The sequence below is a fragment of the Fulmarus glacialis genome, unplaced genomic scaffold (assembly GCF_000690835.1).
Source record: "Fulmarus glacialis isolate BGI_N327 unplaced genomic scaffold, ASM69083v1 scaffold3085, whole genome shotgun sequence".
NCBI lineage: Eukaryota > Metazoa > Chordata > Aves > Procellariiformes > Procellariidae > Fulmarus > Fulmarus glacialis.
In genome coordinates, this window is record NW_009212235.1 from 95207 (window position 1) to 107791 (window position 12585).

The 12585-nt window shown below is 42.5% G+C and overlaps 1 protein-coding gene across 1 annotated transcript in view; it reads left to right on the plus strand.

Annotated features, from left to right (window-relative positions):
• Positions 1-8340: 8340 nt before the first annotated feature.
• Positions 8341-12585, plus strand: part of LOC104076799 (protein FAM168A-like) — a gene marked incomplete at its 3' end in the record, with an annotated part of 89035 nt that continues 84790 nt past the window's right edge. Inside the window, exon 1 of the mRNA XM_009577800.1 lies at positions 8341-8410. Coding sequence (XP_009576095.1) covers positions 8341-8410 — 70 coding nt within the window. The remainder of the gene's footprint in view (positions 8411-12585) is intronic.

Sequence of the window (12585 nt, forward strand, 5' to 3'; positions counted from 1 at the left end):
TAATGGCTTTAAACTGAAAGAGGGTAGATTTAGATTAGATACTAGGAAGAATTTCTTTAATGTGAGGGTGATGAGACACTGGCACAAGTTGCCCAGAGAGGTGGTAGATGCCCCATCCCTGGAAGTGTTCAAGGCCAGGTTGGACGGGGCTGTGGGCAACCTGGTCTAGTGGAAGGTGTCCCTGCCCATGGCAGGGGGGTTGGAACTAGATGATCTTTAAGGTCCCTTCCGACCCAAACCATTCCGTGATGCTATGGCTCCCAGCCAGCCCATGCCACCCTCATGTGTCTCCCCAGTGAATAGACGGGTGCTACTGCCCTGGTTTGGAGGTGGATCTGTACGAAGGATGCTATAGGACTGTAAAGTATCCAGCTCGTTTTTGTTTTCCCTTTGCTGGCCTTTGGGATGGGATAGGTCGAGTGCTCTATGGAAACCCCTGGCTCCGCAGCATTTCCAGCTGTTTTAATTCTTTCCCTCCATCAGGGTCAGCTTCAGCTGAATAGCTTGGGTTTCATCTGGTGAGAACCGTACCACTGGTCCGTGGTGGTCATTACTGTTCCTGTCTCTGCTCTCCTCTGGATGTAGTCCTAGCTGGTAACTAGGGCAGGGACAAGGGGCTCATTGCTGAACCCCCGGGACTCCTCGGAGCAGCCAAATACAAACGCACTTGCCTTTGCGATTGCTGAAGTGACGTGACATGAAGTATCTATGAAGAAAATACACCGTCAACGTAATTAATGAATAATGCAATTCAGTCACGTTCAGAACCCCGTGAAAAGACCATACACAAATGACGTTGTGTTGATCACCAGCTGCATTAGCTGTCCTGCTGACTTCAACACCATCCGTGTTCATACAGTGAACGTCTTGATTGCATCGGGTAATGACTATGCTTCAAATATTTTCGTATCATGCTTTTAATGTATTCTCTCAAAGTTGCAATCTCTTGAATGGAGGGAATATGATTTAAACTAGCTCTTTTAATTCAGAACTTGACTGGAGAGTAAAACTGCCCAGTGTATCTTTCCTCTGAAGATGGTCCGTGCATGGAGGACACTGATGCTCTGCAAGCCTTTACCCCCTTGAGGGATGCAGACGTGCCATCCCAAATCTGGTTCACATCAGCAAAGGCATGCCTGTGTGCAGTAACGTCGACTGCTAAAGCGTTCCTGAACGGCTGCTTCACTGGACATCTTCATTTCCACTGGAAACGCTCCCAGAAAAAAAGGGTCCAGGACATGACTGAGAGCAAGCGAGCAAGCCTGAAATCAAACGTGCGTTTCAAATGTGGAAACACTTTTTGGAATAGCAAACAGTTTCTCAGGATAGAAGAAAAGCTTCTTGCCTAGCTCTTGCTGCTAGCTGCCACTCCACAGGTGCTTTATCAATAAAAATAGCAATATGAAAATCAATAGATGTATCAGTAGGATGGTTTGAGGGCAAGGATGCCCCTTCTGCTCCAGCTGCAGGAGTTTATGAAGCAGGGTGCTGCAGGTTTTGGAAAGCTGGAGTTTGCAGTACAGATTTTACAGTTATCCAGGTATAACAAGGCTGGAGCAGAGCTGAAATTTTCTTTGAAAGTGAAAAGTGGGGAGAACTGCAGAAAAAAAGCAATATTCAGGCTCTGGAATGATGCGCTAGATCGATTTGTATAAACATCAAGGTATAGCTGCAGCATAGTGGAAGAGATAAAAGTGAACATTATATTGTACAAACAAGACCTGCCATTAATAATTTACTGCTAATTGAAGCCTTAAACTTTTTGTGGAGTCTGGCCTTTCTTTGGTTTCTCTCTTTAAATTGATATTTTTTAAAGTGCATTTAATTTTATTAATAAAAGATTAACTAAAATTGTGTCAACTTTGACCTGATTCTTTTATAAGATCTTTTACAGGTTAAATGTTTTGCTTCACATGAGATATGTTCAATCAACTTTTAGTTACGGTATAACTAAAAAAGCAGTAAACTAAAAAGGAGGTGTTAAATGTGGAAAATCACATCATGTTACGAAACTCTGAGCTCGTGCATACTATCACAGCAGAATTTTGCGGGGGAAAGGTGGGACGTAGCCTTGTAGCTTGCCTAAATTAACCTTTAGCAGATGAATTGGAAGTTAATTTAATTATTGTTTGGTGGATCCCAAGTGAGGGTCAAGTTTCAAATGACTTAACTGAAAAATTGTCAGAAAATTATTGAATTTGAATGCAGTGTAAGGTCAGGAGGTCTTTCCGTGTTCAAGGAGGCTTTGGCGGAATACTATTAGCATGCGATTTGTATAAAATGAATTTAAAGAGGCGATGTGCAGATCAAGGAAGAAATGTATCTCTTTGCTTTGCCTTTTTTCTTTGTTCATTCTCTCTCATGTTTGGTTCTGTGCTGCCTTATGTGAAATAAATAATTTTTGGTACAAATATGCAAACACTCAGAGGAGAAAATACCACTCTCGTTCCAAAGAAAAGTGTAAGAAACAGGTCTCTCAAAAGCACTTAGGTCTCAGTTTCACAAAAGGCAAAGGCAAATCACGACCTAAGCGGTATGGGAAGTTAAAGGGTGAGTCACCTTGACACAAGGACTGATGTGAAACAAGATGGAGAAGTATCTGGCATCCAGAAAAGCTCACATTTGCATTATTTACGATTTTCTTTACATTTTTATTGAAGTTTAAGTCTACTATTTAATTTTTTTGTGAACCTGGAAGATGCGCATATCAGTGTCACTCTTTTAAGAACTCTGTAAAATATATTTATTTCTCTGTTTATAAATATTTTATTCTTAGTCTGAAAAGAAAATGAAAAATAACTTCCTAAACTTCCTGAATCTTGCATGCCAGGTTTATTCTTTTCTTTTAGGATTTTCTTAAATCTCCTTCAATGTCGTCTTTCTTTTCCTCTGCCTCTGTATGGTAGAAGTGGGAAATACCTGTATTTCTGTGTATCAGAGTGGGAGAGGTGTGTAAGATGGCAGATCCACCGACGTGTGCATAGAAATATTTGCATTAAAACTTGTTTCTGTGTAAAAATTACTGATGCCCACCAGTATTTGCAGACTCAAGGCCTGAATGACTTTGGGAAGCAGCGAAGCTGGTCATGGCGCTTTCAAAGGCACGAAGTAAACTAACGATAGAGAAAAACAACAGGGTAAGATGTTCCCGTTGTCTTGCGTCTGTAGTAGTTTGAAGGTGGTGGAGATACCTGTGCTGGTTTTTGAGTGTTTTAAGTGCTCCCGTAGGAAGAGGATGAAGTAGGCGATGTCCCAAGGTGTCACCAGGGATGGGGGACAGAGTCCTCTCCCTTGGCAGCAGCAGGAGAGCACAATGCGGAGCGTGAAGCCCAGCTCTGGTCCGGCGAGGCGAGAGCACCCGAGCGTAGCTCTGCAGCCACTTCACAGCACGGCAAGTTCAAGCTCAGCATTCACGGCACAAGCATTTTCATTTCCCTTCTCGTGCTGCTTGAAAATCCCCCGTGCAAACTCGATTCGACTGGCGCGTTGGCCTGCTGATGGCGTGGTGGCCGCCCGTAGACTGACCTCTCTTGTATTTCAGTTTACCCTTCACCTGAAGTAATTTCCTAGTGTGATGGAAGCATGCCATGCACTTTCACAGGAAAGATAAAATAGATGAAAATGTAACCAGGTTACAGCCAGAAAGTATCCCGAGACTGTGTGCTAGCAGCTTATTCCCATGGTATTACTGCTGGAGTTACTCCTTCAGCTCCTTGCTGGAGTCTCAGCAGCTCCTAAGCAATTGAGCATCGCTGTCGTGGGGATTAGGAAGCGGTGGAAGCTCTGTGCAATAGAGCAATACTTGTGTTTGTCTGTTTATAATTCATTTCTATTAGTCTTTTTGTTGTGTATTCATGGCCATGAGCAAGTGCTGCAAGTTATTGTGGAGAAGGAGGTTTAATTTTGCTAATCCTGTTTTATTCCCATTTCAGTGTAGCTTTTCGAATGCCACAATGCGGTGCCTGTAATGAATTTAAAATGTATTTTTGAATGGTACTGTCTTGCAGAATGTATTGGAAGCTCATCTGAATGTGCTTTAATACGAGATGCTGAAAAGAAAGAAAATCATCCATCTGAAATGCCGTTCGCATGGACTCTTTCATGCTGGCTGGGAATAACACCCTGCATACCAAGCAGGGAGGAAGCAGAAGCCTCTTCCTCACAATACGCTCAAACCCCTAACATGATTACAATCTTTTTATCTCGGCTAAAAAGCATTTTCTTTCATCCTTCTCAATAAGAGTGTTTCTTTTTACCATTTGGTCCACCACCTAATGCAAGCCAGACATATGCAGCAATTTTCACCAAATTATGATTTATTTGTACTCTTTACACCCAGAAAAGTGCAAATGAAATGATGACTGCGTTGAACAAGGCACTTTATAAACGCAGCCGTAACTCCAGCCTTGTCCGGGAGCTTACAGTGGGACAGGCGAGGCAAATAAGGAGCAAGAGGGGGATACGGTCACAGCAGTGAGGTGTCCTGACCCAGGTACGAGCAGCTCTGGGAGGGGGATTCGGGTCTGCTGAGCCCCAGGAAATTTGGTGCCTTTTTATTTGATTTTGCTGCTGAGGGGAGTCCAGGTTGTCAGGTCCAGCTGTCATTGTGTGGTCCTGGGTGGAGGAACACACATTCGACTGGAAGGCAGAGGGAAGAGGTTGGTTTTCAGGCAAGTCGGGTCCTTGAGCTGGCTCACAGGAACCGGTGCTGCTGCAGAGGAGGATGCTTGGTGGTTTTTGGCTTTCCTTTTGTTATTCCTGGGGAAGAAGGACCCTCAAAAACTCTATTTCTTGGGCAGGAAGCTAGGTAGGAGGCTGGCTCTGCATGTATGAGAAGGAGAATGCAGGGCTGGAGTAAGTGGTTTCCTAGCTCTGTTGGAGAACATCCTCAGCTTACAGATCCTCTGAAATGGCCAACACGAAGAGCCATCTGCCAGCGCTTGACTGATGGGACGTGGCTTTTTGCAGCCATTCGGCGTTGCTGCCGGGATCTCCCCCACATGCAAAGAGCACCGTTCAGAACCATGGGCATGTTTATTGAGAGCATAGTCCAGTGTCAGGCACCATGCTGTTAGTTGGGTGGCCAGACACCTAAAATGGAGCCTGGATATTGACTTTTCTCCTGGGAACACAAGGATGGCTGGATGCGATCAGACCAAAGGTCCTCACAGCCTAAAAACCTGTCTGGAAGGTTGTCTGGGGGAGAGGAGGAATTGCTCTGTCCCTTGGAAAGCTTTCCAAATCCCACCATCCCAGCAGCGAGGGACATGGTGAGGCAAGCAAAGCAACCAACCGCCCCTTTTGCTTGTGTTAAACCTACAACACAATTGTTTCTTCTAATGCCTCCGCTTGCTTGGGTTATGAGAAAGAGCGTGTGATTGCTGCCTCTCCACCTTCTCCGGGTCATTTGTGATTTATTTTTTTATAGATGTCTGTCACATTCCCTGTCCCATTGGGCATTTGTTGTCTGGACTTGAAGAGTCCTGTTAGTGATTTAACAGTTAATTATGGCCAGGAAATCTCTGCAACTCTGTGACATCTCTCTTCTCCTTTTTCTCTCAGCTCCTATTTATGGCATCTGTTACTTAAAGTATCATGTACTAGTAGTAACCCTTAGGCTACATATACTACTGGTGTTTTAATTCAGAACAGTACTGCACTTTGGAGGTGACTCTACCGACTACATTGTTGTTTCCGTGTGCAATGTGGTTTTGGTTTGCGTGGACCAGATTTCTTTCAGAAGCTTCACTCCAGTTGCCCATCACATGTCCTCCAACCTCTCATGGGACATACAGGTCCATACCGGTGATGGACGTACCAGTAAAGGACATACTGGTGATGTCCTTTAGACAACTTCCCTGTGTCAGGTGGGGACCAAACAAAAAACCAGATGAAATCTAGTTCAAAGGAAACCCTCAAAGTTTTCTTTGAAGGAGAGCCATGGGAGCCTCAGCCCAAAATTGCCTGATCATGTCTGATTGCACCAAAGTGTTTGTTAATGTAGAAATGTCTTTGGATTTTTATAGTGCTTTTCCTTGTCAGAATATTCTACGGCCATTAAAAGTTCAAAACGCCTTCTTGCCTTATTCCCACTATTGATGTGGAATTTTCATTGCAGGGTGATGATGGAATCGAATTGCAAAAAAAAGTCATTGATGGTGACATTTGGGTAAAAAGGAGGAGGTTTTGGCTTCCTGGCTTGTGTTTAGAGTGGCAGTAGATGTCCCTCGTGATTGTGCCGTGCTGGCACTTCTGGGCAGCACGTTCCCCCACCTTGTTACTGTCAAACCATCTCCTTTCAGATGCTTTCAACTTACTGAAAAAGTACCTGCTCAGGTGAAACATGTCCTACATGCTTTGGACAAGGAAAGGCTTTCCATTTTGGTGCCTTGAGTACGATGATTTGTTCAGAGAAATAACGTGCGATAGAAATGTGGTGGTTGGGCTTAAATCAACATGTTTTCTCACTAGAGAAAAGAAAATAATTTTTGTGAATATAGATGGGTTTTGAAGTTCATCTTCCTATGAAGAAGTCATATTTTTTTAAAGCAGTGGTAGGCAGGTGTCATACAGCGTATGCAGACACGTAACGTGTGTGTTTGTCCACAGTTTGAGGTATATGTCTGAGTGCGTCCTGTATCCACCCCATCCTACGCTTGAAATAGCCTCCTGTGTTGAATGGGATCCGTATGGCAGCCCAAAAGCCAGGCTTTTGGATGGACACTTGAGGTATACGTATGACTGTGTCCTGTATCCGCCCCATCCTACGCTGAAATAGCCTCCTGTGTTGAATGGGATCCGTATGGCAGCCCAAAAGCCAGGCTTTTGGATGGACACTTACAGAAGCTGGTGTTCACCATCTCAGAGATAGATGACGTTCGGTTTTCTCCTGTAAATGAGAACTCAAGCCAGAAGGCAAACACCCCCTTGCCAAGGGCAGGTTCGCCGAGACTCAGAGCACTGCCTGGGGACACGAGGACCAAATGGTCATAAAACCCTTATGCTTAAATATAAATCCCCAGCTGTAATGTCTCATGGATGGAAAGTTTTGCACTGATTTTCCCGTTGATCTTCTTAAGAGCTCCGTCGTGCGTTACTGAAGCCGCTGGCGTAAATACGTGTCTCTGTGTAGTTTTCTCTTCCAGCTCGCTTTATCACCGTGATTTTCTTTGCTTTGAGAAGTGCTCCTTCTGTGCTAACTTGGGGGTGGAGGGAAGGCTAATTAATTAAGCAGTAATTGTTGTCAAGTCAATTGGTGCTAACATTTAACATTTGACTTGTTTGTTATCCTGAGGTAAAGCGGAAGGAGTTAATGATCTAACAAATTGTGCATCCATCATGAGAGACTTGTTTGGAAAGAACGGTTTTGTTTATGAACTGTAAAATAATACATTTTAAAAAACCCCACATTTTGAAGCCAGATCGTTGAAGTTCTTGTGTGAAATTGTCACTAGATAGCTGTGGAGACAAATGCATCGCCTAATAAAGCTTAATGACTGATTTTCCCATTAATCAGAATTGAGAATGTGCTTCATTAAGATAATTAACTGAGCCAGTTGCTTAACTGACAGCTAGTAGACACAAATTCCCAAGTTACTTGCTTTCCTCTAAATAAAACTCACAAGAAGCTAACCTGGCACTGCTTCATCATCTTTATTGGAGAGAAAAACAGGAGGGCTGTTAAAATCTCATTGCCTGTGTTAGGTCCATGACTGCATCTCCCCGTCTGGGACAGTGGTGGGATGCGGTGGGTGGTACTGGGTGCCCTGCACAGCCTCGCGCAGGACCCAAGCCTTGGGCTCGAGGTTATTGTAGTCAGCTCACGCTGAAAGCTCACAAATATTTGCCGCTCTCCATCTCGCCAGGAGCAAATGGTCTTTTATCTGCTAATTTCTGAAAGGTCAGGTCTTTGTTGTGGTTGTTTTTGTCACCCAAGAACTATTAGCTCCTCCAAGGGGGAGAATTCCTTGTCAGAATTTGTGGCTTCTCCTCTTTGTTCAACGCAAGCTGGAAGTGGGGTCATGAGTCCTGAGCCCCCCTGAAGGCAGGGATGTGTAAGATTAATCTGCTCCAGGTTCATTTGTAGGCAGAATATGCAGTGCTGAAGAAGTTAGGGGAATTAACCGAGAGATCCAAAACTTGAATTATTAAATATACTATCTGGTTGTAACGTCTAGTTGTAAATCCTTTCCTTCCCAGCTCTCTGTGTCTTGAATTATAACACGGTAATGCTATCACGTAGCAGAAGACTCTTTGCACAGAAGACGACTCTGGAGCTAACATAAGGTAGTCGTCTCAACTCTGCTTTTCTTTTATTCTCAGAGTTCCCGGTCTTCCACCATGAACCCTGTTTACAGCCCCGTCCAACCTGGGGCTCCCTACGGAAACCCGAAGAACATGGCGTATACAGGTAGGACTGGTGTTCAGTGGCTCTTTTGTGAATGTCCATATTCGGTGGTGAGAGCAGATGATCGTTAATGAGTAGTTAATCCCTTAACGAAGGGAGAGAGTTCCCATCAAGGAGCCAGATGGGAACATGATTTGCAGGAAAAACTTCTGCAAAGCCAGTGCAGTAAGGTTAGTGAGAAGAAATGGATCTGAATTCCTAAGAAGAGGATGCCGTGGAAATCCTAAAGAAAAGGATCAGAAGGGTGTTTCTTTAGACAAACAAAACATGCAAGAAGTTGCTGGGGGAGTTGCTGGAAGTTGCTGGGAGCTGGAGGGCTTGCTTCCGGAGCTGACCTGAGCGACTTGGGTGCACGTGCTGGAATAATCCTGCTGTAGAAATGAGGATCCCGCAGGCGCGAGCCCGTTATTTGGAGAACATGCAGTTATTGTTATAGGTGGTGATTTAACTACATTATGGACTGATTTTTTTGTTTTCAAGTTACGAGTTAACAAGCAAGGTTGATGTCTGTTTGAAGTCCATCTTTAGAACTGAGTTGTCTAAAAATGTCATCTTTAATACTTGAAAAAGGCATTGAAATATGTTTACCATAATTATGTAACTAGTGGGGAACTAAAGTGTACTTATAGGTAAAGAAGTTAGCTCGGAGAGAAATAGTGCTTTGGAAAAAGAAAATCTCAGCTTAGGTGTATCTGTGGTTTTCCCCGTGGATTATGTTTACCAGCAGTTGTTGTTCTGATCTTCTATAAGCACCTTACAAAATCACCCTCGGAAGACTCCTTCTTCTAACGTTTTGTTGAATATAATTAGCTATCAAGTGTCATATTGTGGTAAGACTTCCTTCTTTACATTTGCATTGCCAGTTGTATGTGTTGACTTTTACCTAATGTGTGAAATTGCTCGGGAATGTGCTTTTGTGGGGGAAAGCGGTCAACAGCAAATGGAAATGAACATCAAATACTCGTAGCTACTTAATTTGCAAAATATTCTCATTGGCTTCGGTAGCTGTTTCAGCCGGTAGATCAGTAGGGCTAGCTGCGTTGCTGCGAGGAGACCTGTCTGATAGTCTGCGGAGCGGAGAGTTCCTCAAAGGCGTTTTGCCCCATTTTTATTCACCCTTTCTTTTTCCCCATCAAATTTATGCATGCTGCTTTCTTGGAGATAGTGTAGCTCAGGGGAACTTTGGTCTCACAGTCAAAGCACTAGAGGCTTGGGAAAAAAAAAAAATCTCTGTGAATAATAGTCTCTTCAAAAATATCACCATTGTAAGAGGACTGCAGACTCCAGCAGTGCTTGGGTGATAGAATGAGCTCATAAGTGCACAGTTATTTTCCTACACTAGAAATAACAGCAATTTTGTGCTTTCCAGCACAAGCATGGTTTGGACAAGAGTCTACTTCTCTCCCACTTTACGTTTTTTTTTCTGGCGTGTGCTCACAGCTCCACCTTAAAACCCATGCAATGTAGATTTTCTATATCTGCTTTCATACAATCCTGAATGTTTTAGAAGCTGCTTTCTGGCACTCAGTAACACAATTTTATTTAAATATTGAGGTGCAGATTGGATAGTTTGCACCTTGGCCTTTCTGGAAGGAGAATTTTAGAGGGTGATTTCTGGTTTATATGAATGAATTCTACACGGCTGCATTCAGAATAAGTCAAATGGCAATATTAATAGGATGTTATCGTCTAAAATAACCTGCTGGTTAATCACCATGAAGATTCTACTGTGCACTTAAATATATAAAGCTATTGTCTGCCTTGGCCAGCTTGTGCCAGCTCTGGTAGGGATCATGGCGAGGTGGCCCCCATGAAACTGGTTTCACCCCAAACCATCGGACTTCAGGCATTTGTGTTCCAGAGTTTGTGGTAAATGAAGAGAAATCAGTGGCAGCTGTGCAGGATAACCTTGGAGAAAAAAGTTGGAGGCAGATCAGACTGGAAAAAATATAACAAAGTCCTTAGTTATGTTAATGGAAAAACAAAGAAGGGAAAATTCAAGTGACTGCTTGAACGTAGGACACCGAAGCAGGAATTGAATCATATTAGTGCTTGGTTTTGCACAGGTGTAAGGTAAGGAGTCAGTGGGCTGAATTCTTACAATGAAGTCCCAAAATAGATAATAGGTTAAAAAGCATTTAAACAAAGAGCTGTTTTCTTTGGTAGGCAAATAGTATTACAAAACCTTTTAAATATGAATTTATTTGAATATTTAATGAAAGACCTAAAGTTATATTGCAAAAGAGGGGGAGAAAATTTAAATTTTATCCTTTGTATAGAAAAGACAGGCGACTCCTGAGGGTGGTCTCAACAGTTATTAAAAGAAGGCTGCCATGTCTCCTGCATTACAAGTGCCAGGCTCTGTCTATCTAATTCTTGCTTTCTATGCTTAATTTCATTTACATTGCTTTAACTTGCATCATTTAGCTACGTATCAGTTTCTAATGTAGCCACAAGCTATTCTGGACGATATTTAAACTTATAGAGACAAACAAAATAGACTTTTCCCAGGAGAAGCATAAAGTTAAGGAGTTTGTAGATACTTCCTTCTCAAATTGCTTTGAAAATAATGGCTAAAACATATGACCTGGTAGAGCTGGAGGGGATGTTGACTGCCATCATGCGTGCAAACCCCTTCCGTGGTCCTGGGAGCTGATTACAGCTACGGGGCTTAACGAGTGTCTCAGTCCTGGTCGGCGGCTGAATGGAAGAGTTTGTTCAGAGCCCCTCATTTGGAATAGCGTGTCAGCAAACCTTCCCACGATCACTTCATGAGACAGACTGCACGACATCTGTCCCAAAATTTTGATTTGAGATCTAATTTGGGATACGATATAGAATTTATACAGTATATAATTTTTTTTTTTAATCTCATCTTTTTGCAGTAGTGGAGGACACTGAAAAAAATTAATGCCAAGCTTTATATTAGGCAAGAAAGAGAAATTTAAAAAGCCTGAAGTGTAATAAAGTTGAGGTAAAGGTTGTTAGCCCAAGGCCATGTTCTTGGTTTGCTTTAGAGTCCAGGTTTTTTTACCCCAAATCTAGTACAGTACGTGTATTACTTAAATTTTTGTCTTTAAAGATCATGCATAAACCATTAATTTCTAACCTTGTGGAATAAAACTCAGGTGGGATATATGCGGAAGGAAAACAAGGATGGTAATCAGGATACTGGCAGGTTGAATTCTATGCTCTTGTGGTTTTTTAGTGCTAAATGTGAATGTGAATGCTTTATATAGAATAGATTGCTTTTGGTTGAAATGATCAGTTTTAATCTGATTTTCTTCTCATTCTCACTTCTTTGTTTTCTGTACATGGTGGGCTACGGAGAGAGGTCCATTTCGAAATAAATGAAAATTTTTGTACCAATTGGCTGCTCGTATGTTAGGGAGAATGGGAAATCCTTGGCACGTACTCAAGTCCTTGATGTCCCATACGTTTATTCAGATTCTTCATTTTTCCATTTTGATCTTCCTTAAAGGCAGTGTGAAGGACAGTTATTTCCTAAATGATTTTTAAAGTGTGGTCTGAATTAGATGAATTTTTATGGGTAATTATAATTAAGTTAAAAAAAGGAAGTTTTAAAATAGAGTTATTAGGTGAAACAAAGAAGTGTTAAATTCGTAAAAGAAATGTTTATTGAAACACTCCCCATATTTGGACTAATAGATTTATTAAGCAAAGGTGGTTTCTCATGTCGTTAGTATGTCTCATTTTTCGGGGTCCTTAAGACCCCCAGATCTGTTGGATTGCAACCTCCTTCCCATTTTCCTTCCTAAAAAGTGAAATAAGCCTTGTGCGTTTTCTGCTAGCAGTGCTTTCTCGCTCTGGAATGAGCTGGCTGTTGAGCTCAGCTAAGGTGACACAGAGAGAATGTTCTCGCTGCAGACGGAGCTACGTCCATCCAACGCCGGGTTTGTGCTCCGGCAAGTCCTGGTTCCTCGTGCTCGGCTGGTGACTGCTTCCCCTTCGCTAATTCGACGTATTTTAGAACATCACCAGCAAACAGTGCTTGAGTGTTGTTTACTATTTAATTAAAACAGACTGTAATTAACTTGGATCTTCATGTAAGCTGTCGTTTTAATTGAGGTTAACTTTAAAATGTATTTAAAGACTCTCATTTGCTTTTTTATCATTTGTAGAATTCACTTTACTTGCCCCAAATGTAAGCTGCTGAA